The 26,898-nt window shown below is 38.1% G+C and overlaps 1 protein-coding gene across 2 annotated transcripts in view; it reads right to left on the bottom strand.

Moving 5' to 3' along the window:
- RGS22 (regulator of G protein signaling 22) overlaps positions 1 to 26,898 on the bottom strand; it is a 153,368-nt gene that overhangs the window by 90,216 nt on the left and 36,254 nt on the right. The window contains exons 6-11 of one of the 2 annotated variants that reach the window (XM_015145781.3): positions 26,558 to 26,690; positions 22,326 to 22,455; positions 19,536 to 20,166; positions 17,906 to 18,067; positions 8,110 to 8,284; positions 3,056 to 3,189 (exon numbers count right to left, since the gene is read on the bottom strand). In XM_015145781.3, coding sequence (XP_015001267.2) covers positions 3,056 to 3,189; positions 8,110 to 8,284; positions 17,906 to 18,067; positions 19,536 to 20,166; positions 22,326 to 22,455; positions 26,558 to 26,690 — 1,365 coding nt within the window. Of the gene's footprint in view, positions 1 to 3,055; positions 3,190 to 8,109; positions 8,285 to 17,905; positions 18,068 to 19,535; positions 20,167 to 22,325; positions 22,456 to 26,521; positions 26,691 to 26,898 lie in introns of both variants that reach the window. The other variant, XM_001096690.5, reaches the window with a different exon arrangement.

The raw sequence follows: 26,898 nt of genomic DNA on the forward strand, positions 1-26,898 counted from the left end.
TACAGGGTGCAAGCCACCATGCCTGGCTAATTTTTGTATATTTAGTAGAGACGGGGTTTTACCATGTTGGCCAGGCCGGTCTCAAACTCCTAACCTCAAGTGATCCACCCACTTTGGCCTCCCAAAGTGCTGGAATTACAGGCATGAGCCACCATTTCCAGCCTAAAATTCTTCCTTCCCTTGGCTTCTATGACACCACTCTTTCCTTATTTGTACATCTCCCATCCCTCAGATTACCCCCCCTTTTTTTTTCCCCCAGATTACCCTTTCTTGGTCTTCTCTTCAAGTTCCTTATTCTCTGCCTTTACTATAAACCTTGATAACTTAGGTCTCATTATATACTGCTCTTTCTCTCTCTCATGATCATCTCATCCATGCCCACAGCTTCAACTATCCACTAAAGTGTAATGCTTCCTCAATTTTCTACTTGTAATTGATCTGTCTCCTGGGCTCCAAACCTATATTTCAACTGTTTTGAATATGTATATCCCAATGTATATCCTAATGTAGTTTTACATTTTTTATTTAGATAAAATTCACATTGTCAACACACAAAAAATTCGGATGTAGAGAAACTGAAACCCAATATAGTTTCATCTCATCCCTGGAGTACTGGCTGGGCTTGGTGGCTCATGCCTGTAATCCCAGCATTTTGGGAGGTAGGAGGATTGCTTGAGGCCAGACCAGCCTGGGCAACATTGTGAGAACCCAGCTCTATGAAAAAAAAATCAGTCAGGCATGGTGGCACACACCTGTAGTCCTAGCTACTTGCGAGGCTGAGGTGGGAGGATGACTTGAGCCCAGGAGTTCAACACCATAGCACTCTGGTCTGGGCAAGAGAGTAAGACAACTCCAAAAAACAAAACAAAACAAAAGAATACCTTAGGCTCTATATTCCTTCATTCAACAAATATTAATTGAACACATACTATGTGCCTGATACTGTACTATACACTGGAGCATTCACCTAGGAAGCATGCCAAATTAAAATCATCTGCCTCCTCCAGTCCTGCTTTTCCTCCTTCTGAGAATAACAAATTCACAGAAAATAAAGTAGAAGTAGTTCTTAAACATATTTAAAAATGTTCAACTTCAGTCAAAATAAGAAATACTGTTTTTAAAATATATCTGTTTAGCAAGGATAATGCACACTAAGTTGGGAAAGGAATGGTTAAAAAAAGGCACTCATATATGCTGAAGGAAGTATAAGTTGTTATAACTCCAATGATATTTTATATTATCTAGCAAAATTTAAAAAGCACATGAGCTTTGACTCAAAAATTCTTTTAGGAAATTATCATATATATGAAATATTATATATATATTCAACAAATATTAATTGTTGAATTAATGTTGAATAATTCAACTTTTCTCTCAACTCATGCCTGTATGTCTTTTCACTTGTTTCATCACCTGAAAAATGAAGGCAATGCTTTCCTTACGGGGACATATATATATATATATGAAATAGAGCAATGTATAAGAATATCCACTATAACACTGTTTGTAACAGAAAAAAATAGAAACAATGTCATGTCCATCAATAGAGTACAAATGCAAAGTATGGTATAAAATGAAAGAAGCAGACATAGGAGGAGGCAAGTTGACAAGAATAAGAATCAAAGTAGATTACGGTATATCTATTGCTATAGCACAATCACTGCTATGGAAAAAAATCTAAGATAATTTAATGAAAATTTAAAATGAAAAAACAAGGCACTAAACAAGTGTATAGCATGCCACTATTTTTGTACTATGTTTATATTTCTAATTTTTAAGAATAAGACAATTTCAGTAAATTACACACACAAAACCCTCCAGTTGTTCTTGAGTTCATAGAGAATAATCTCGATTATTTAATATGACAGATAAGAAATTTCACATTCTGAACCTCACTTATCTTTTCAGCTCATCTCCTACTTTTTCACTGTAATACTCGATACTCTAGCCATAACAATGTATAGTTTTCAAAATTCAGCTTTTCTGTCAACTCCTGCCTATATGTCTTTTAACTTGTTTTATCACTTGAAAAATGATGATAATGGCTTCTTCATGGGGATGCAGTAAGAATTAACAGATACATGTGCCTTCAGAACACTGTTGCAATTTTTTGAAAAAAGAATTAATTTATACAGTGCAAGCAAAGTTTCAATGCCACAAAAGCTCATTAACTGCTACTTTTGGAAATGGCAGAGAAGGTGATTTGGATCAACCTCAGGTAGAAGGCAACTAGATAAGCCGAAAAAACTTACAAAAATAAATCTGCTTAAAGGCATCTGAGTGCTAACAATGTAGTCAAGAATAACTGAGCCAAAACCCAGAGAATTCACAGAGGTGATTTTGGCATTTGAGGCTGCTTTTTCCTGAGGGTTTGCTTATGAGAGTCAAAGACACTGGTAAACCCTTCATCCCTCTTTTTTTTTTTTTTTAGATGGAATCTCAATCTGTCACCCAGGCTGGAGTGCAGTGCAGTGGCACGATCTGGGCTCACTGCAACCGCTGCCTCCCGGGTTCAAGTGATTCTCATCCCTCAGCCTTCCAAGTAGCTGATACTACGGGCACATGCTACTACACTCGGCTAATCTTTTAAATGTTTTGTAGATATGATTTTACTATATTACCTAGGCTGGTCTCAAGCTCCTAGGCTCAAGCAATCTACTTGCCTTGGCCTCCAAAATGCTGGGATTACAGCCCTGAGCCACCATGTCCGGTCAGTAACAATGACAATATTCTTGAGAGTCTTATAAGTTCTCAAATTTGAGAACTATAGAATTATTGAATAGAGCCAAAAAAGAATTAGAGGACAATCTTCTCAGAGAAGTCTTGAGAAGCTGGAGATCAGAGGCATCGATCTCCTTGAGAATTACTAACATCTGGAACTCTACTCCTAATTTAGAGTACTCATGCAAAGTATAAGCCTCTAATACATATCACTGAAAATTAAGAACCCATGTAAAAATATCAAAGTACTAGTTTTTAATTTTTGTTTAGTTTTTAAATTCTCTAAAAATCTTAGTATTGCAGAAAAGCACTTGATACAAAAAGTTGCACCTACCCTTTCTCAATCACATGATCCTTAGAAGAATCTGGATACAAAAGTGCACTCTTCCAGGGCTTTTGAGTTGCTGATTTTACTCCAGGTGATTTATTGGAAGACTTGGGAGGTTGCGATAAGCTGAATTCTTCTTTCTAAAAGATGGTAACATAATGAGCAAAATGAAAATAAGAGAGAGAAAAAAGCACAGCTCGCACCTATACCTCAAATTTATTCTGATCACTAGAGTACTTTTTCTTTCACTCTGCCTCCTACAATGCTTCCCATTAGAATAGAAATTTTTTCCTTCTCCAACTCCTACTTTTGCAAGCAGCAAAGTGGAATCACACAGCAATTTAGACTATAAAAAAGGAAGAGCCAAAGGCTTATATCCTTACTTCCACCATTGTGAAAGAAGACTCTTTCCTGGAGAAAGAACGTTGTAAAAACTATTCTTTTTTCTATAATTGAATAGGTATTAGAGCTAGATGTATGTATGTGTGGCGAGGGCTTGGGGGGTGGTGGTGTCAGCGGTCACAGGGCAGGCAAATGAAACAAAGATACCCTTGGTCCACATAAGAAGGGCTCTATATCTTAACAGTACTATTTCCTTCCATTTTGGGGCATTTTTTTTTCATGGTTATTTTTCCCATTCTTAAAAGAGTTATTTATGGTAAAAGTTAACAATTTAAATCCAGAATATGAGATGCATGGATTAAAAAAATTATAAACAACTAAATGTCCAAATGGAGAATGGGATATACATAAATGTAGCATTCTATAATACTTAAAAGCAGTAGTTACAAAAATGATGGCACACATGGATAAATCCTTATGATAAAACAGATAATCAGAAAACAAAAGTCTAAGTACAGTAAAACAACAAATTCACAGAAGCCTAAAAGAAAATAAGTTAGTAGTTGTCTGGAAGTAGGTGAGATCAGAAGTGATTTGTCTCTTCTCCAGTTTCCAAATTTACAGTAGTTTTATTATTTTTTATAATTTCAAAAACAAACATACAAAACTTTTCTAATATGTCAACTTCCATTAGAATATTATATACATTGCAAGAAAGCAAGGAATATACTTATAATATTTTATTATCCAGAACAAACAATAAAGCCTTATATATACTCTATGTAATAACTACTAATAATTTTTAAGAATTCTATAAAGAAAATTAATAACAAGTATATTCTATATATAACTTCCCATATAGGGCTTACATCTGTTTTAGTAATTCAGAACACAGCATGACATTAAACAACACTCTGTAAATGAGAGTTACCACAGGAGGCTGAGCTTATTATTTAAAGTAGATAATACAAAAGTAGCCAAATTTATAGAAACAGAAAGTAGAGTGGTGGTTACCAGGGTCTGTGGGGATGGGAAAAAGGAGAGTTGGTCTTTAATGGGCAGAGTCATATTTACAGGATGAAAAAGTTCTAGAGATCTGTTTCACAACATTGTGAACATAACTAACACTACTGAACCCATACATATAAAAAATGGTTAAGATGACAAATTTTATGTTATGTTTTTTACCACAATAATTTTTTAAGGCTTCTTAATAAATAAGGCTTCTAGAGATCTGTTTCACAACATTGTGAATATAACTAACACTACTGAACCCATACATATAAAAAATGATTAAGATGACAAATTTTATATTACGTTTTCTTTTTTTTTTTTTTGAGATGGAGTCTTGCTCTGTCGCCCAGGCTGGGGTGCAGTGGCCGGATCTCAGCTCACTGCAAGCTCCGCCTCCCGGGTTTATGCCATTCTCCTGCCTCAGCCTCCTGAGTAGCTGGGACTACAGGCGCCCGCCACCTCGCCCAGCTAGTTTTTTTGTATTTTTTAGTAGAGACGGGGTTTCACCGTGTTAGCCAGGATGGTCTCGATCTCCTGACCTCGTGATCCGCCCGTCTCGGCCTCCCAAAGTGCTGGGATTACAGGCTTGAGCCACCGCGCCCGGCCATATTATGTTTTCTACCACAATAATTTTTTAAGGCTTCTTAAAATAAAAAAACTAACATATCATATAGACAAAGGCCTATATTAGACTTTTTGAGCTTGCTGGCTTTGGTGAAAGCTAGAAGTAGCCAGAAAGTAACTGATGGGGATGGGTGGGGAAACAAAAACAAAACAAAAAAAACCTAAGAAAGGGTCACAGTGGATTGTAGCGTAGGGCGGTATAAAGGAACTGCTCTACAGCATGAGTGTGATGGTGGGTACACAATGTATACTTTTGTCCAAATTTACAGAACTATACACTAAAAAGGTTGAATTTTGCTGTATGTAAGTTATACCTTAGTTTCTGTAATGGAAAAATAAAATGGAATTGAGGTCTATTCCTTAGAGTATTTTCTGCCAAGGAGAGAGAGAGTGAGATCAGAATAAGTTGTTCAACTAGAAAACATCAATGACAGCATACGGTAATAATTTTCAGGAAGTCAAACGAAGACAACAGATGAGAAGTCACGTTTATAACACTTTTTCACACAAGCTAATCTCTGCCCACTCCTTTGGCATTGTTCTCTTCTCTTATTCGAGTTCCTTTCATTAACCACGTCACTTATTTTTTCTTCCCCCTTTCTTTTCAGCTTGATAATGTTGTTTGTACAAATGTTCATATGTTATCAGATGATGTGCTTCCTGTACTACAGCTCCAAGATGAGGAGACATTTGTGCACTAAAGTGACATTAACTTAAAATGTGGTCCCCAGAGCAGCAGCAAGAGCATCACCAGGGAGAGAGCTTGTTAGAAATGCAAATGAGGCCGGGCGGGGTGGCTCAAGCCTGTAATTCCAGCACTTTGGGAGGCCGAGGTGGGTATATCACCTGGGTCAGGAGTTTGAGACCAGCCTGGCAACATGGTGAAATCCCATATCTACTAAAAATACAAAAAAAAATTAGCCGGACGTGGTGGGGGATGCCTGTAATACCAGCTGCTTGGGAGGCTGAGGCAGGAGAATTGCTTGAACCTGGGAGGCGGAGGTTGCGGTGAGCCAAGACCATACCATTGCACTCCAGCCTGGGCAACAAAAACGAAACTCCATCTCCAAAAAAAAGGAAGAAAAAAAGAAAAGCAAATGAATCCTTGGGTTCCACCCCAGGACTACTGGATTTTGATCTCTGAGTGAAGCCTAGGAATCTCTATTTTAACAAGTTCTTCAACTGACTTTTCTGCTAAAGCTTGAGAACTACCAGTCGATAGTAGTGCTTCACATATGAATCATCTGAGAATCTTAATAAATTGCAGCTTCTAAAATGTGGCTCTAATGTTCAGGAAGGGTTGAGAACTTCAGTTGTAAGCCAATCCCCTGATTTTACAAAGTAAAATTCTGACCCATTCCAGATCAATTAAATCAGAATCTCTGAAGGTGAGACCCAGGCACTGGTATGTCTGAACAGTTCTTCAGGTGATTCTAATGTTTCCAGAGTTAAACCACAGACAGGGTTAAGGTCCCTCCAGCTCTAAAACACTACTTGTAGAAGTAAAACTTTAAAAACTGCATGATATATCTTCCTGCATTTTAAAATAAGACATCCTGAATATAAAGCAATCTTTCCAAGAGGTTGTATGTGACTATATGGCCAATAACAGTTAACATGTGACACCTTTAAGGGCTACTATGACTAATAAGGCTCTTTACTTCTGAAACACAGGTAGTATCTACAGTTACTACATCTCTATGCCAAAATGTAGGGTTATTTATTTCTTCTCTACAAAGTAAGTTAACTTTTCTTCTCTTTTTAAAGTTTTCCCCTCTATGTTTTGTACTGTTTTCCCCATTTGAAAAAATGCTCACGACTTACAATTCAGCTATTGCTACTTCTCACTCATTCATTTAATTTATACTTACTCAGCAACTATTATGTGCCAGGCACTGTTCTAGGCACTGGTGAAATGCACTTAAAGAAAAGTTCTTTACATTCTAGTAGGAGGTAAAAGACAATAAAGAGATAAATCACATTGTAATAAATATAGTAAAGCAAAATAAAGGAGGGCAAAGGGTATAGATAGTGATGGAGGGTATGTGAGCTATTCTACATAAGTGCGCTTATATAGAAATAATAAGCCTCAAGAATAGCCTCTCTGATTAAGTGGCACTTGAGCAGACACCTAAAGGAAGTGAGGGGAAAAGCCATGTGCATATCTGGAGGAAGAGTGCTCTAAGCAAGCACAAAGCCCTGGAGATTTTTCTGTGGTGCCTTCAAAGAAGAACAAGGACACCAATGTGGTTGGAATGAAGTAAGTTAGAGTGGTAGGAAATGAAGTCAGAGGGTTAGCAGGAGCTTATACAACTGTGTAAAGACTTTGGATTTTATTCAGAGTGAAAAAGAAGACCACTGGAGAATTTTGAGAAGATGAGTGGCATGATTTTTTATATATATATATATATATATATATACACACACACACACACACATATATGTGTATATATATGTGTGTATACACACACACACATATATACACACACACATATATATACACACATACACATATATATGTGTGTGTGTGTGTATATATATATGTGTGTGTGTGTGTGTGTGTGTGTGTATATATATATATTTTTTTTTTTTAGTTTGAGACGGAGTCTCGCTCTGTTGCCCAGGCTGGAGAGCAGTGGCGTGATCTCAGCTCACTGCAAGCTCCGCCTCCTGGGTTCATGCCATTCTCCTGCCTCAGCCTCCTGAGTAGCTGGGACTGCAGACACCTGCCACCATGCCCGGCTAATTTTTTGTGTTTTTAGTAGAGATGGGGTTTCACCATGTTAGCCAGGATGGTCTGGATCTCCTGGCCTCGTGATCCGCCTGCCTCAACCTCCCAATGTGCTGGTATTACAGGCGTGAGCCACCGTGCCCGGCCATGATTATATATTTTTAAAGGCTCACTTTGGCTGCTTGGTAAAGAACAGACTGTAGGTTTTCTTATTTCCTAAATGTTGCAGCTTGTACATTAGCAACAATCACAACAAAGCTTATAATGAAAATTATCAGTGCACAAACACTCAAGCATACATATTTTACTACAAACTTAGTAGAGATCAAGTCATGAATGTACACCCTACCTGGATCTCAGGTATCTGTGGAATGCAAGATTTGGGTCTTAATGGCAAGAGGGTTGCCATTTGTGGAAAAGGGTCAATATCCTTCCTTGGTTTTGCTTGACGGAGGTGCCAGAATTTCAGTTCAGCACTAGCGTATTTTGTTGAGGGTGAATGAGTAACACAGAATCTTGGTGCCCTGTTTGTTGGAAAAATAAATGTAAGATTGAACTAAACAATAAGCCTCAAAAATGAAAAGCCTACAAAATACATAATAGCTGTGCTCACAATTAACAGTCTCGCCATACTCCTTTTCTAATAACTTCTACTTCTTTCTCTACTGCCTAGCCTTGAAAAAATATTTTTCTATGATATGTCAGCTGCCTGCAATTCCATTCACTCACATAAAAAGGCAACATACATTGGGAAAAACATCATAAGTAAAATTATGTTCAAATTATTAGCTGCTTGATAAGAAAACTAAAAATATAAAAATTCGCTGGGCATGGTGGCGGGTGCCTATAACCCCAGCTACTCGGAAGGGTGAGGCAGGAGAATTGCTTGAACCCAGAAGGCGGAGGTTGTGGTGAGCCAAGATTGTGCCATTGCACTCCAGCCTGGGCAACAAGAGCGAAACTCCAAAAAAAGAAAGAAAGAAAGGAAGGAAGGGAGGGAGGGAGGGAGGGAGGGAGGGAGGGAAAGAAATCTGTCTATCCATAAAGGAATTTTTAAAACAACTTACAGTTTCTAGTAAAATAAATAAGAAATGTACTTGGGATAATTTTTAAGCACTTTGGCATTTATCTATAATAAAAAAAAATGGTAGAATAAAATTAACATTTAAAACATATAAACTTTTTTTTTTTTTTTTGACCGAGTCTTGCTCTGTCGCCCAGGCTGGAACGCAGTGGTGCGATCTCAGCTCACTGCAACCTCTGCCTTCCGGGCTCAAGCGATTCTGCTGTCTCAGCCTCCCGAGTAGCTGGGACTACAGACACTTGCCACCACGCCTGGCTAATTTTTGTATTTTTAGTAGAGACAGGGTTTCACCGTGTTAGCCAGGATGGTCTTCATCTGCAGACCTCGTGATCTGCCCACCTTGGCCTCCCAAAGTGCTGGGATTACAGGCGTGAGCCACCGTGCCTGGCCTATAAACATTTTTATAATGCTTAAGTATGCTACTAAAGTAGGTTATAACGCATATTATTTATTTTCAAGCTTTAAATTTGAAGGTAAGAATTAACTTTACAATAATTTATATAAATCAAAGACCAACATTACTGCCAGAAACTTAGAGAAAATAGTGTTAAGGCCACTCTTAATTGGATAGATATCATGGTATTCAGTATGTGGGCTAACACTTTATTGGATATAGGGTTAACTCCAGCTGTAAGAGCCTGCTGGTAATTGCTTCTTGGACCAGGTCTTCCCCTTAATGCCACAGCCCAAAGACTAATTCTTATTCCATATTTCAAGGCCTGGTAGAAAATTACTTCCCTTTAAAATAGGAAGAATGACTATGCATGATGGCTCATACCTGTAATCACAGTATTTGGGGAAGCCACGGTGGGAGGATTGCTTGAGGCCAGGGGTTCAAGACCAGCCTGGGCAACATGCCAAGCTTGTCTCTACAGAAAAAAATTTTAAATTAGCTGAGCATGGTGGCATGTTCCTGTAAGTCCTATCTACTTGGGAAGCTGAGGTGAGAGGATCACTTGAGCTCAGGAGTTCTAGGCTGCAGTGAGCCATGACCATGCCACTGCACTCCTGTCTGACTGACAAAGTGAAACCCTGTCTCTAAAAAAATTTCAAAAATTTTAAAAATAAAGTAAAATAGGAAGAAGATGGATATCTCTCCCAATATGAACACAGATTGGGAGTGAAAGAGAGTCCAAAGTCCATAATTAGTTTAGGATCAGAAGGCATTCTGTATAGATCTCTGTGGTCATTCTACGCTATATTTCGGAACCTTTACTTGCAGATTTGGAAATATTCAGAATTACATATTTGCATGTCAACCAGTAAGGGGGTATATCTGTAGACTTTTATCAAATAAATCATACATGGGATGGCTGGCAGAACTCCTCATGGCCCATGGTGATGGTGGTTGTGGGGCAAGGCTCCTCCACCTTTGGAAAGGGGAGGGAACAGTGGGAAGCACTACAAGTTATGCTTTGAGTGTCAGCTCAGCCACAGTACAATAGTACACCAGGTAGATTTCTAAGGTGCTTGACTCTAGTCCCTGACTCCTGGATGGCAACTCTGGACCCACCTAGGGCCTGCAAGAACTTGCCACCCTGAAGGGAAGGACACAAGCCTGGCTGGCTTTGCCACCTGCTAATTGTAGAACCCAGGGCTTTGAGCAAACATACACAGTAGCCAGGGAGTGGTTACAGCAGGGTTTGGGCAAGACCCAGTGCTATGTGAGCTTCAGATCTGACCCAGCACAGTCACAGTGGTGGTAGCCACACTCCACTCCCAGCTTTAGGTAGCTCAGAACAGAGAGAGAGACTCTGTTTGGGAGAAAGTAAGGGAAGAGAACAAGAGTCTCCACTTGGGGTCCAGAGGATTCTCCCGGATATTGTCCGAGACCATCCAGGAGGTACCTCTATGAGTTTGCAAGAACAACAGCATTACTAAGCTTAGTGTGCCCCCTAAAGCAGATGCAGCTTATATCACAATACCCAAGTCCTTTCAAATATCTGGAAAGCCTTCCCAAGAAGGATGGGTACAAACAAGCCCAGGTAGTGAAGACTACAGTATCTACCTGATACGGTTTGGCTCTGTGTCCCTACCCAAATCTCACCTTGAATTATAATAATTCCCACATATCATTGGAGGGATCTGATGGGAGGTAACTGAATCATGGGGCAGGTCTTTCCTGTGTGTTCTCCTGATAGTGAGTAAGTCTCACAAGATCTGATGGTTTTATAAATGGGAGTTCCCCTGCACAAATTCTTTTGCCTGCTGCCAAGTAAGATATCCCTTTGCTCTTCCTTTGTTTTCTACCATGATTGTGAGGCCTCCCCAGCCATGTGGAACTGTGAGTCCATTAAACCTCTTTGCTTTATATATTACCCAGTCTCGGGTATGTCTTTATTAGCAGCATGAGAATGAACTAATACAGTAAATTGGTACCAGTAGAGTGGGGTGCTGCTGTAAAGATACTGAAAATGTGGAAGCAACTTTGGAACTGTGTAACAGGCAGAGGTTGGAACAGTTTGGAGGGCTCAGAAGAAGACAGGAAGATGTAGCAAAGTTTGGAACTTCCTAGAGACTTGTTGACTGGCATTGACCAAAATGGTGATAGTGACACGGACAATAAAGTCCAGGTTGAGGTGGTCTCAGACGGAGATGAGGAATTTGTTGGGAAATGGAGCAAAGGTGACTCTTGCTACGTTTTAGCAAAGAGACTGGTGGCATTTTGCCCCTGCCCCAGAGACCTGTGGAACTTTGAACTTGAGAGAGATGATTTAGGGTATCCAGGGGGAAAAATTTCTAAGCAGCAAAGCATTCAAGGGGAAGCACAGCATAGAAGTTTGGAAAATTTGCAGCCTGACGATGCAATAGAAAAGAAAACCCATTTTCTGGGGAGAAATTCAAGCTGGCTGCAGAAATTTGCATAAGTAATGATAAGCCAAATGTTAATAGGCAAGACAATGGGGAAAATGTCTCCAGGGCATGTCAGATACCTTCACGACAGCCCCTCCCATCATAGGCCTGGAGGCCTAGGGGAAAAAAAATGTTTCTGTGGGCTGGGACCCCAGGCCCCCTGCTATGTGCAGCCTAGAGACTTCATGCCCTGTGTTTCAGCTGCTCCAGCGTGGCTAAAAGGGGTCAAGGCACAGCTTGGGCCATGGCTTCAGAGGGTGCAAGTCCCTCTGAAGCCTTGGCAGCTTCCAAATGGTGTTGAACCTGCAGGTGCCCAGAGGTCAAGAATTGAGGTTTGGGAAACTCTGCCTAGATTTCAGAGTATGTATGGAAATGGCTGGATGTCCAGACAGAATTTTGCTGTAGGGGCGGGGCCCTCATGGAGAACCTCTGCTAGAGCAGTGTGGAAGGGAAATGTGGTGTTGGATCCCCCACACAGAGTTCCCACTGGGGCACTGCCTAGTGGAGCTGTGAGAAGAAGGCCACCATCCTCCAGACCCCAGAATGGTAGATCCACCAGCAGCTTGCACCGTGTGCCTGGAAAAGATGCAGATGCTCAATGCCAGACCATGAAGGCAGCAGGAGGGAGGCTGTACACTGCAGAGCCACAGGGGCAGAGATGCCCAAGACCATGGGAACCCACCTCTTGCATCAGCATGACCTGAACATGAGACATAGAATCAAAGAAGATCATCTCAGAGCTTTAAGATTTGGCTGTCCTGCTGGATTTTGGACTTGCATGGGGCCTGTAGCCCTTTCGTTTTGGCCAATTTCTCCCATTTAGAATGGGTGTATTTACACCAATCCTGTACTCCCATTGTATCTAGGAAGTAACTGACTTGCTTTTGATTTCACAGGCTCATAGGCAGAAGGGACTTGCCTTATCGCAGATGAGACTTTGGACTGTGGACTTTTGAGTTAATGCCAAAATGAGTTAAGACTTTGGGGAATGTTAGGAAGGCACGATTGTGTTTTGAAATGTGAAAGGAACATTAGATTTGGGATGGGCCAGGGGCAGAATTACATGATTTGGCTTTGTTTCCCCACCCAAATCTCACCTTGAATTGTAATAATTCCTATGTGTCATGGGAGGAACCCAGTGGGAGGTAATGGAATCGTGGGGGTGGGTCTTTCCCATGCTGGTCTTGTGGTAGTGAATAAGTCTCATGATATCTGATTTTTATAAATAGGAGTTCCCCTGCACAAGCTCTCTTGCCTGCAGCCATGTAAGACACCTCTTTGCTCTTCCTTTGTCTTCCGCCATGATTGTGAGGCCTCCCCAGTCATGTGGATCTGTGAGTCCAATAAACCTCTTTCCTTTACATATTACTGAGTCTCAGGCATGTCTTTATTAGTAACAAGAGAATAGACTAACTCTTCAATGCCCAGACACTGAAGAACATCTGCTAGCTCAACATCATCCAGGAAAAAACAACCTCACCAAATGAATGAAATAAGGCAACAGGGACCAATTCTGGAAAAACAGAGATATGTGACCTTTCAGACAGAGAATTCAAAATAGCTGTGTTAAGAAAATTCAAAGAAATTCAAGATAACACAGAGAAGAAATTCAAGATTCTATCAGATAAATTTAACAAAGAGATTAAAATTGTTAAACAGAATCAAGCAGCAATTCTGGAGCTGAAAAATGCAATTGGGATTCTGAATAATGCATCAGAGTCTTAACAGTATAATTGATTAAGAAGAAATAATCAGTGAGCTTTAAGACAGGTTATTTGAAAATACATAGTCAGAGGAGACAAAAAAAAAAAAAAGCAACAATAAAGCATGCCTTAACAGTCTCAAAAGGGCAAATCTAAGAGTTATTGGCCTTAAAGAGGAGGTAGAAAAGAGAGGGGTAGAAAGTTTATTCAAAGGGATAATAACAGAGAACTTCTCAAATCTAGAGAAAGATATCAATATCCAAATATAAGAAGGTTATAGAACACCAAGCAGATTTAACCCAAAGATGACTACCTCAAGGCATTTAATACTCAAACTCCCAAAGGTCAAAGATAAAGAAAGGAACCCAAAAGCAGCAAGAAAAATAAACAATATACAATGGAGTTCTAATACATCCAGCAGCTGACTTTTCAACAGAAACGTTATAGGTCAGGAGAGAGTGGCATGACATATTAAAAGTAACGGCAAAAACCGCAATAGCATTTGCACCAACCTAATATTTAAAGTGCTGAAGGAAAATCCTTTTACCCTAGCATAGTATATCCAACAAAAATATCCTGCAAATATGAAGGAGAAATAAAGACTTTCCCAGACAAACAAAAGCTGAGGAATTTCATCAACACAAGACCTGTCCTACAAGAAATGCTAAAGAGAGCATTTCAATCAGAAAGAAAAGAACGTTAATGAGCAATAAGTAATCACCTGAAGGTATAAAACACACAGGTAATAGTAAATAAACAGAAAAACACAGAATATTATAACACTGTAACAGTGATGTATAAACTACTTTTATCCTAAGTAGAAAGAATAAACAATGAACCAATCAAAATTAAGAACTACAACAACTTTTCAAGACAGTACAATAAGATATAAACAGAAACAACAAAACATTTAAAAGTAGGGGGACAAAGTTAAAGCATAGAATTTTTATTAGTTTTCTTTTTGCTTGTATGTTTATGCAATGTTAAGTTCTTATCAGGTTAAAATAATGGGTTGTAAGATAGTATTTGCCAGCCTCATGGTAATCTCAAACCAAAAAACATACAATGGATACACAAGAAATAAAAAGCAAGAAACTAAATCATATCAACAGAGAAAATCACATTCACTAAAGGGAGACAGAAAGGAAGGAAAGAAAGAATAGAACACCACAAAACAACCAGAAAACAACAAAATGGCAGAAGTCCTTACTTATCAATAATGACATTGATGTAAATGAGCTAAACTCTCCAATCAAAAGACACAGTGGCTGAATGGATGAAAAAACGAGGCCCACTGATATGGTGCCTACAAGAAACACACTTCACCTACAAAGACACATACAAACTAAAAAAGGGATGGAAAAACATGTTCCATGTCAATGGAAACAAAAAAAAAAAAAAAGCAGGAGTAGCTATATTTATATCAGACAAAACAGATTTCAAGACAAAAATTATAAGAAGAGACAAAGAAGATCACTATATAATGATAAAGGGGTCAATTCAGTAAGAGGATATAACAATTTTAAATATATATGTACCAAATACTGCAGCACTCTGATATAAAAAGGAAATGTTATTAGAACGAGAAAGAGAGAGAGGCTCCAATGCAGTAATAGCTGGAGACTTCAACCCCCCACTTTCGGCATTGGACAGATCTTCCAGAGAGAAAAATAACAAAGAAATTGTATCAAAGTCAATGTCCTCATTGTGATATTGTACTATAGTTATGCAAGATGTTACCATTGGGGGAAAATACATGAAAGATACACAGTATCTGTTTGTATTACTTCTTTTTTATTTTTCTTTATTTTAAAAAATGGTTTTAATAAAATAGAGGTGGGGTCTTACTATGTTGCCCAGGCTGGTCTCAAGTTCCTGGCCTTAAGCAATCCTCCTGCCTCAGTCTCCCAAAGTGCTGAGATTACAGGCACGAGCCATCATGCTCAGCCTTCTTTGACTGTAAGTCTACAGTTATCTTAAAATAAAAAGTCTAGTGCAGATAAGTGACACAATCAGATCGATTACAGTCACATGGAACAATTCATTGATCTTCAAATGGTATATATTTTTTTCCACTATGCCCATTCTATTTCCCTTGCTTCAAGTCCCTCAAGTTCCCAAGTAAAACATTACCTCCCCTCTATATCCTGTGCATTTATCACACTTTCTTTTGTTATACTAATATCACATGTATATTCTTCCCATCATACTATGACCACAAGGATTTGATCATGTTTCACCCTTGTATTCTTAGCATAGCACTTAGCCTATAGTAATACTCAAAAAAAGCTTATTAAGATGATAATAGCAACTCTAGCTACATGTATACACACACACACACACACACACACACACACACACCAATTTTATGAAATACCAATCACAAAAATGTCAGGTGTAGAAGAATGTGTTCCAAGCTGACAGCCAAATCAGGAACATACCCCTATTCACAACGGCCACAAAAAGCATACCTGGGAATATAGCAATATAGCTACGAATACCTAGGAATATAACTAAGTAGGGAGGTGAAAATTTTCTACAAGGAGAACTACAAAACATTGCTCAAAGAAATCAGAGGTGACACAAACAAATGGAAAAACATTCCATACTCATGAATAAGAAGAATCAATATAATTAAAATGGCTATACTGCCCAAAGCAATTTATAGATTCAATGCTATTCTTATTAGACTACCATTGAGATTCTTCACAGAACTAGACAAAACTACTTTAAAATTCATATGGAACCAAAAAGAGCCTAAATAGCCAAGGCAATCCTAAGCAAAAAGAGCAAAGCTGGAGCCATCACACTACCCAACTTCAAACTATACTACAGGTCTATGGTAACCACAATAGCATGGTACTGGTACAATAACAGACACATAGACCAATGGAACAATAGAGAATGCAGAAATAAGACCACACACCTACAACTATCTGATCTTTGAAAAATCTGACAAAAACAAGCAACGGGGAAAGAATTCCCTATTCAATAAATGGAGCTAGGATAACTGGCTGGCCACATGCAGAAGACTGAAACTGGACCCCTTCCTTACGCCATACACAAAAATTAACTCTAGATGGATTAAAGACTTAAATGTAAAACTCAAAACAATAAAAACCATGGAAGACAACGAAGGTAATATCATTCAGGAAATAGGCACAGGCAAAGATATCATGTCAAAGATGCCAAAAGCAATTGCAACCAAAGCAAAAATTGACAAATGGGATTTATCTAAACTAAAGAGCTTCTGCACAGCAAAGGAAACTATCAACAGAGTGAACAGACAACCTATGAAATGGGAGAAAATTTTTGCAAACTATGCATCAAACGAAGATCTAATATCCAGCATTTATAAGGAACTTAAACAAATTCGCAAGAAAAAAAAACATTAAAAAGTAGGTAAAGGACATGAACACTTTCAAAAGAAGTCATACATGTGGCCAACAATCATATGAAAAGAAGTTCAACACCACTGGTCATTAGAGAAATGCAAATCAAAACCACATTGAGATACCATCTCAAGCCAGTCAGAATGGCTATTAGTAAAAAGTAAAAAAAAAATAACAGAGGCTGGTGAGGTTGTGGAGACAAAGGAAGGCTTATACACTGTTGGTGGGAGTGTAAATTAATTCAACCACTGTGGAAGATAGTGTGGCAATTCCTCAAAGACCTAACAATAGAAATACCATTTGATACAGCAATCCCATTACTTGGTATATACCCAAAGGAATATAAATCATGCTGTTATACAGACACATGCACGTGTATGTTCATTGCAGCACTATTCACAATAGCGAAGATATGGAATCCTAAATGCCCATCAGTGATAGACGGATAAAGAAAATGTGGTACATATATACCGTGGAATACTATGCAGCCATAAGAAAGAACAAGTTCACGTCCTTTGCAGGGATATGGATGAAACTGGAGGCCATTCTCCTCAGCTAACTAACACAGGAACAGATAACCAAATACATCACATCCCCACTTATAAGTAGGAACTAAATGATGAGAACACATGGATACACAGAGGGGAACAACACACACTGAGGCCTATCAGAGGGTGGAGGATAGAAAGGAGGGAGAGGATCGAGAAAAATAACTAAGGGATATAAGGCTTAACACCTGGGTGATGAAATAATCCATACAACAAACCCCTAATGACACAAGTTTACCTATGTAACAAACCTGCACATGTAGCCCTGTACTTAAAATAGAAGTTAAAAGTAAATAAAGAAATAAAATGTAAATTCTGCTGGAAAAAAAAAGAATATGATCACCGAAGTTAAAAGGCAACTTAAATACTGTTTCACCTTATTATGGATTTAAAGTCATCTAAACATCCAAATTATCTAAAGGACAAGTAACTTAAAGAAGGCCAAAGATATAATAGTCTTGTCATTTTAGGTTTCCATAAGTCATATATCCGTAAGACAAAAAAAGTATAACTCACAACTGGCCTAAGAAAAGTGAAAGTAAGTAACTGATTCATGTTTTCTTACCAATACAGAAGTAAAGGTTTTAAAACTTCAGGCTGAATATTTCTTAAATGCTCTTCATTCCACTGTGATCCATCTAACAGTTTAAATTTTGATAAGATTTCTGCAGAAAGGTAGTAATCTCCATTGCTCACTAGATAGCATTTTTTCATCTTCTCAAGATGTCTGAAAGAAAACACATTTCCACATATACACACACACTGGTAGAATATTCAACTACCAAAATGTTTTCACTTCTGAAATGTTTCAGACAAGTAATGAACTATCTCAAAACCAACACTGAGTGTCAGAGGTACCAGAATTTTTGTGGAGGTAAAGATACTTCTCACAGTTACGGAAATGGGAAGGGTATTTGTGACAAGCTGAATAAATGACCTTGCAAAAATGTCTACGTTCTAATCTCTAGAACTTGTGACTAAGTTACCTTACATGTCAAAGGAAACTCTGCAGATGTGCTTAAGTTAAAGACTTTAAAGAGATCTCCTGTATTATCTAGATGGTCCCATTGTAATCACAAGGATCGTTCTAAGAGAGAGACAAGAAGGTCAGCATCACAGAGAAAAATGTGAGGATAGAGCAGAGGTCAGAGAGAAGATGCTGTGCTGCTAGCTTGGAAGATGGAGAAAAAGTCCATGAACCAAGGCCTTCATTAGATGGAAAAAATAAGGAATTTGTTTACCCCTAGAACCTTCTGACTTCCAGAACTGTCTGAGAATAAATAAAACTCTGTTGCTTTAAGTCACTAAGTCTGTGGTGATTTGTTACAGCAACAGTGGGAACTACAGTGTTGATCCTGAAAAACCTATGTAGGCTACTTGCATGTAACTACCCTGACATGTCTTCAAAACTGGTAATGATCAATCAGGTCATGCTTCATAATCAACCATTTAGTGACCTCTGCTCTTATAGCTATATACAACAATGAGCTTTGTGATCTGAATGTCATTAAAATAAGTGGAATAACCCAGTGACTAGTATATACTCAGTCAAACCCTTAAAGGAAATTGCAATCTACTATAGTTGGTCTGCTTCAGAGCAGATCAGGAGACTAAAGACAAGTTAAAGACTTTCCTAAAACAGGGTTCTCTTTTCTTCAACTTACAGTAATCTAAAACATATAGAGCTGACCAAACAAAGACCTGAGCCCCATCAGACCTCCAAGAAGTTCTCTAGCAGAGAGACTCATCCAGATACCCAGCTACCTGGCATCCAACCAAGGATTATGGAATTTGTTAACCAAGCAGGCTACTAGGGAGAGTAGGTGTCTATTTTATGCTAGTGTGGTTATATAACTGATAAATTATTTTATTCTATAAAAATTATACATCCTTTTAATGTTATAAAAATGAAAATAGAATAATTAATTTGAAAGTAGTTCTAGAATGTATGGGCAGAAACATTATGCAAACCCAAATAACTGTTATCATTAGTATCTGAAAACTATGAAATCAGAAAACTAGTGTGATCAATATTACTATTATAATAAAATAAGTTTTATTATCATTCATTCCTCCAAGAGTAAAAAATTACATTTTTAAAAATTTACTTTGGGCTTTCTCCCTGTGCTAAATAACCCAAATTAATATTCATAATTTGTTTTTAAAACTATTGAAAAATAAAAAAATAGAATTACCTTTGATGTCTTCCATGGTCCTTAAGAACTTTTAACCTCTCAATATCCATCCATAGCCACCAATATCTCTCTCCCAATGTACCTTTTATAAATTTCTTAAATCTTTCAAACTCCTTTCTATTGCCAATGTCATAAGTCCTATGAGAAATACACCAGTCGGCCCTGCTCTCTGGTCCAGCGCTCTCACTCTTTGAACTTAAACTTGTTTGTTCTATCTCTTCTGACCTCTCCTTTGTAGTTTGAACTAATTCACTTAAAAAATTCTTGCCACGAATAGACTCAAAACAATCATCAAATGACACTTTTGTTATATTGTTGAAGTTTATATAGTCTGGGGTTTCTCCAACTGGCTTTCCAACAATTTGCTGAATTGCTCCTCTCAAAATAAAGTATACATAGGAGCTTAAAAATTCTTCACATGTTGAGAAATGCATTGTCAGGCTTTCACCAACATCCTGTTTCTTTTCAAGGTATACTCTCAGAAGAGCTTGAGAAGGAGTGTCTTGTAGAGATACAGACACCTCTTCTTCTTCTTCTCCTTCTTCTTCTTCAAATTCAGAAATCAATCTGGTGGTTTTAAATGGGTCCTTTTTTGTCCTAGGGTGAACTCCATCATCAAAGATAAAATTCTCTGTATTAAGTCATAAAAGGCTATTAGATTAGATATGAATACAAACCTTTCTTATTATTAAATAGATGCTATAGAGCCAGAACGTCAAAAGGGTTTATCATAGGTAGTGACTGCATGGACCAGTGTCTTAAGAAGGATTCTGGGCCAGTCACGGTGGCTCATGCCTGTCATCCCAGCACTTTGAGAGGCTGAGGTGGGCGGATCACTTGAGGTAAGGAGTTCCAGACCAACCTGGCCAACATGGTGAAACCCCGTCTCTACTAAAAATACAAAAATTACCCAGGCATGGTGGCATAGTAATCCCAGCTACTCAGGAGGCTGAGGCACAAGAATCGCTTGAACCCAGGAGATAGAGGTTGCAGTGAGCTGGGAGCACACCACTGCACTCCAGCCTGGGCGACAGAGCAAGACTCTGTCTCAAAAAAAAAAAAAAAAGAAAAAGAAAAAGAAAAAAAAAAGAAAGAACAGAAAAGAAACAAAAACGAAAAAAAGGAAGGATTCTGAGGTTACGTTTGGAACCAGTAGAAAAAAAACTGCCACTGGGAATTAACCTTGTCTTCCCTGGATTTGGAAGAAAAGAATGGTGGCAGATGGACTAAATATCTGACATCCCTAACACACAGAAGATATTCGAAAATACATTATGTACTTTTAAAATGTAATATTCCAGACTGATATATAAATGTCAATACATAAGCACCAAATCTATTAAGGAATTAGAATATGTATACTAAATGATTATATGTGCTTTGATATTTCATGCTGTATGATAAAAGAAAATTCACTACCATAGATTGAGACCATATACGAACAGACCAGAACTGGAGACAATAATAGCAAGTTTTAAAATTCACCATTTCATTAAAAGATTCAATTACTATCAAACTTACAGTTTATCATTAAAGTTACAAAATGGCACGAGATACTTATGAAGGTTTACAAAAGGATTATTTGTATGCTTTTTCTAAAGATATAGTATTCAGCTCCTATTTTCTCTTTCAAAAATCAGTGACATGTCTGATGTTAGTGCTTTACTTCACATAGTAAATCTACCCCTTGAATTGCCACAGATCAGCTAACTGTTGTCATCCATGCCCCATTCTCAATGACCATTTTCTCAATTGCCACAGTTCAAATCTCAATGAACTGGAAACATTTCATTACAATTTTTGTTGCTAATAAATTCCCCAATATTGAGAAATTAGACTTTGTGAGAGGATGCTGGACGTACACTCAATCCCATGGAACTGAAGGGAGGATGTTGCAGAGAGCGAAGCAGGCATTCCAGCTCACCATCTCCTGCCATCCTTCTCTTCCTGTATACTATTTTTATCTCCAATTATCTACTTCAATATTTTGGGAAAACAACAAGAAGCCTATGAATCCAACTATTTTCAATTGGGGAGATTATTTTCTTCTTTACCTAGACTCAGGTTCAATTCTAGGGAATCCAGATTTAACTTCCCCAGAGTCTGCGTATAGTTCTTAAAAGAGATTAGTTAGGAACTGTAAGTGAATTCCTAAGTTCTTCTCCTGAGTCATCACACCTAAGTTTTTTTCTCTAACAATATCACAGTTAATAACTCCCATTTCTGGAAGATTCCTTTTATTTTTATGAAAAGTCAGTATAGCCACAAAGCTCCCCAAAGTAGAAATTTATATGCTTTTTAAGGTGAAAAATAATCTGAACTTAAAAACAGAAGGGAAACTCAATTCCCATCAATAACTATTTTATTTTTAGGAAGAGAAAATTGTTGTACCCACTTTATTGCAAAGACTTAACAAGAATTTGTAAACTATGATAAGAAATAATGACATTAATTGACTGCATATTAGGTACCAAGCACCAGGCCAGGCATTTCCTATACATTTAGTATATATCATTATTCTAATCTTACAGACAAGAAAAGCCAAGGCTCCAAGAAGTGGAAAAACTCATCAAACATCACACAGCGAATAAATATCAGAGTTGCATTCTAAACCCATCTCCTTTTCACTATACAAAGTTGTCTCTCAAAAAACATAGGAAGTGCAGTGAGGCAAAGGGTATGTGGATAATTTTTTCTCCCCAACCACTAACTACTGTACTGTAAAATTAGAACAAACAAACAAAAACTTAAAGAGAAGTTCTAAAGTCATTCTTGTCCTTTACTGCTTACCAGAAACAGATGAAATAGCTGGTGATTTAAGTTTGTTGTAGGGTACACAACAGGGTAATGAAAAGGTTGATACTGTTCGCTGACTTTGTTTTGCTAATGCAAACCAATCTTTTGTTTGAGCATAGGAAGCCTAGGAAGAAGGGAGCATATTAGTTTAACATATGATTAGCAGTATTGCTCTGATCACAAACCTGGAAAAATCATTATAATAATATTCAACTTGCACAGTACAATATGTAAAGTGAAAATTATCTCATGAAGGAAAATAAAATTATACTCAAAAAATTCATTAGCTAAGAGGAAACTGAAGGAAATTTCAATCCAGATTTTTTTTTTTTTTGTATTTGATAACCAAAGGAAAATATGTGTCCAATACTTATAAATTCTCTACTCTCACTCTCAGGCTACTGTTGACCAAAGGCATGAAACCCTACTTCCTGGATTCACTACAAATTCATGCCATCTGACTTCAACTTGGCAGTCACCAGACCCATCAATCCTTTTGCTAGCTGCTCCCCTTTACAACTTTCCCAATTACTTCAGGTACCCTATTCTGTCTCACCTGGCTCAGTATTTTTAACAACTGCTCCCCCAGTATGACAGAGACACTATTCTTAGTGCCACTGGACCCTCTCCAAACTCAGCTGCCCCTTTGCATTAGACTCAGTTTTCACAACTTTGCTTAGATTGAATGCTTTTTGCACACTGATTCCTAACTCCATCTGTCCCTAACTGCAGCATTCCATTTTTCCTTTCCTTTGTATACCCCTGAACTAGCCAATTCAATTCTGAAGTTGATCCTTAGCTTCTAGAACCCCAGCCCTAAGAAGCTCCTATCCTAGCCTTCTTGGGAAGATTCCTCTGCCTGCCTCTCTCTGTAATGTCTTCTTTTATTTTTACTAGAGAATCCAAGTTGTTCAACAAGAGCAGAGAAGGGAGTGTTCAACATTCCTCTCATTTCTCATTTATCCAACTGAATCAGCTGGTTGGTCAGCACTTAGCCTAAGAAACACTTGGAGAACAGGTACCTCAAATGGAAGAAAAATTACTCCCTATCTATTATGCAGAATTAACATGGCAAGTCAAGCCACATAAGAAGACCAAAGCAAGACAGAGAAATGAGAGGTGGCAGCTATGCAGTCACCATCCCTCTTACAGGTGAGGTTTCCCAGGTGCATAAAAGCTTTCAAAGACTAACTCACTTTTGTTCCCCTTTTCCTTTAAAATCAAGTTATTTATTAGTAATTATATGTTCATCTCACATATAATTATATGTTTACCTAACATATAATTATCGAGTGACTATTTATCCTAAGCAATAGCCTAAGCAGGAGGCCAAAGTAATTAAGAAACGTTCAAGGAATTGAGAGAGACCAACATACAAGGTCCTTGCTATTTCAACCGCAAAAAAAGAATGAGGGAGTAGAACACAGGAGAGAAAGAAGTCATCAGTCAGACTTCAACATCTTTAACATAATTATTCCACTTTATATATTTTTTTGGGGGGGGAAGTGGAGACAGAGTCTCATTCTGTCACCCAGGCTGGAGTTCAATGGTGCAATCTTAGCTCACTGCAACCTCTGCCTCCCGAGTTCAAGCAATTCTCCCGCCTCAGCCTCCCGAGTAGCTGTGATTACAGGCACCCACCACCATGCCTGGCTGATTTTTGTATTTTTAGTAGAGACGAGGTTTCACCATGTTGGTCAGGCTGGTCTGGAACTCCTGACCCCATGATCCGCCCACCTCAGCCTCCCAAAGTGTTGGGATTACAGGCGTGAGCCACTGCACCCGGCCTATACTTTTAAGAGATGGGTCAATTGTTTTTTAGATGGTATAACTTAAGGCTCAAAGAAATGTTACCAATTATCATGAAGATTAATCCCTATGTATAGTCATGACATAAATAATGTAAACATTCAAGAACTTTGAATCTGCAAAATTCAGAGGCTATTGAAAAATGGTAATATATAGTTAAAGTGGCTGTGTGGTGGCTCATGCCTATAATCCTAGCACTTTGGAAGGCTAAGGTTGGAGGACTGCTTGAACCCAGGAGTTCAAGACCAATCTGGGCAACATAGACCCTGTCTCTACAAATAATTTTTTAAAAATTAGCCAGGAATGGTGATGCACTCTTGTGGTCCCAGCTGGGAGGCTGAGGTGGGAGAATTGCTTGAGCCAGGGAGATTGAAGCTGCAATGAGCCATGATTGCATCATTCCACTCCAGCCTGGGCAACACAGTGAGATCGTGTCTCCAAAAAAAAAAAAAAAAATTGTGTGTATATATATATAGTGTTAAAGTTTACTCAAGTGAATACAAATGAGTTTTTTCATCTCAGAAAATACCAAAAGTAAACTAGTTTGGATTTTAACTCCCTTATATTTAATTAAATTCACATATAGCAAATCAGAACTTATTCCCCTAGATTGATTCTTCCCTTTACATGTTTATTGACCTTGAGTACATATTTTTTAGGACATTTCCAACATTTCTATAGTATATAAATTAAGGGAAAAAATATTGCCAGGCATAGTGGCTCACGCCTGTAATACCAACTCTTTGGTAGGCTGAGGTGGATGAATTGCTGGAGCTTAGCAGTTCAAGACCAGCCTGGGCAACATGGCAAAACCCTGTCTCTACAAAAAATACACAAAAATTAGCAGGGCGTGGTGGCATATGCCTGTAGTCCCAGCTACTTGTGGGTGCTGAGGGAGGAGGATCCCTTGAACCTTGGGAAGTCAAGGCTGCAGTGAGCTGAGACTGTACCACTGCACTCCAGCATGGGTGATAAAGCGAGACCCTGTCTCAAAAAAAAAAAAAAAAAAGGAAAGAAAGAAAAAAATACTTAAAATCAGTATAAGAGAGAAGAAAAATGTGCCTTAAATACACCACAAAGCATTATTCAGTGGAAATAATGGAACTGGCATAACTGTAAATGTTTTTGACAAATACTGCTGATAGAAATGCTGAACTACAAAATTAATAGGAGATACACAAGAAAAAAAAAGTTCAAGTAAATTTAGCCTATCTATTCCAACACAGAAGGCAAAGAGGCTTCCTCCTGTATGATAATTTTGATCAATTGAAAGTGCCTTATTTGCAAGTAAGCCTTAAGGTTTAAAAAAAAAAAAAAATGGAAGTGCCTACCCAGAATACTGTGTTGTAAAGAATCTGGAGCCAAATCCTAGCTCAGCAGAAAAATTTCCACAATTGATTAACAAAGTCTGTCATAGGGAGTAGCAGCACAAGGGCTACATATTTGCCATTCCTAATTTTGTATAGAACTGTGTATTAGAAGTATAGTTCCAGATACAAGATCTAATAATTAGAGGCCAAAGATCAAACAACAGTTCTTACTACATTATGACTCTCCAAAAGGATATTTGATTCTAGGTTAAATCTCTTCAAATGCTCTCATACACCCTCACATTTCTCTAATCATGGATGACAAATTTATTTGATAACAACCTTACAGTAACACATTTTACTACTAAGGAATAACCTAGAGAAAAGGAAGGAAAAGACTCAATTTATCTTTTTGTACAAAAGTAACAGAATCCAAATCATAGCAATTTTGGAATGAACAATGAAACCATGGATACAATTCACGTTACCCTTGCTTCCCAGGTGACACTGCATGTTCTTCAACCTTGCCTTTGTCTCTTTAGACACATGAGGATAATATTTCTAACTACATTTCAAATTAAAGACAGCAGAGCAAATTAGTTAGCATAAATCTATAAGAATTATTGCTAAATCTGCTTTACATGTATTTGAAATCATTTTTTCTGTTCAGGTAATACAAATGCCTTAAAATAAGAAGTTACAGCCAGGTGTGGTAGCTTACGCCTGTAATCCCAGCACTTTGGGAGGTAGAGGTGAGTGGATTCCTTGAGTCCAAGAGTTCAAGACCAGCCTGAGCTACATGGTAAAACCCCATCTCTACAAAAAATGCAAAAAAAAAGTTAGCCGGGTGTGGTGGTGCATGCCTGTAGTCCCAGCTACTCAGGAGGCTGAGGTGGGAGGATCACCTGAGCCCGGGAGGTGGAAGCTGCAGTGAGCTGTGATCATGCCACTGCACTCCAGCCTGGGTGACAGAGTGAGATCCTGTCTCAAAAAAATATATGTATAAAATAAAAAATAAAATCAGAAGTTTTAATGAAGCGCTAAGTCATGAAAAAATACTCATACTTTTACCTCACCAAGTGATACATAGAACTTTTTCATAATTACAAGATTATCTTCTTCAGTGGCAGGAGGTGGTAGACTGGGTGGTTTTTTCACGATCCAGGGAGAAAAATTTGATTCTACTGTGAAATTCATGCCGGACTTGCTCCATCTTACTTGTGAGACCAATTTGGCTAACCTGCATTTTAGGAATCATACAAATTTGAAACAAGTTTCAAATATAGCAGAATTCAGGGAAAAACCTAAAATTTTATTTTATGTATTCAAGCCAATCTCCTCTCCTCACTTAATGATGATTTTCTTTGGCTCTGTTAAAATTAATAGCTTATTCATAAAACCACTAATTAGTTAAGAAGTATTCATTTTAATTGATTTTTATTTAAAAA

The sequence above is a fragment of the Macaca mulatta genome, chromosome 8 (genome assembly GCF_049350105.2).
Source record: "Macaca mulatta isolate MMU2019108-1 chromosome 8, T2T-MMU8v2.0, whole genome shotgun sequence".
NCBI lineage: Eukaryota > Metazoa > Chordata > Mammalia > Primates > Cercopithecidae > Macaca > Macaca mulatta.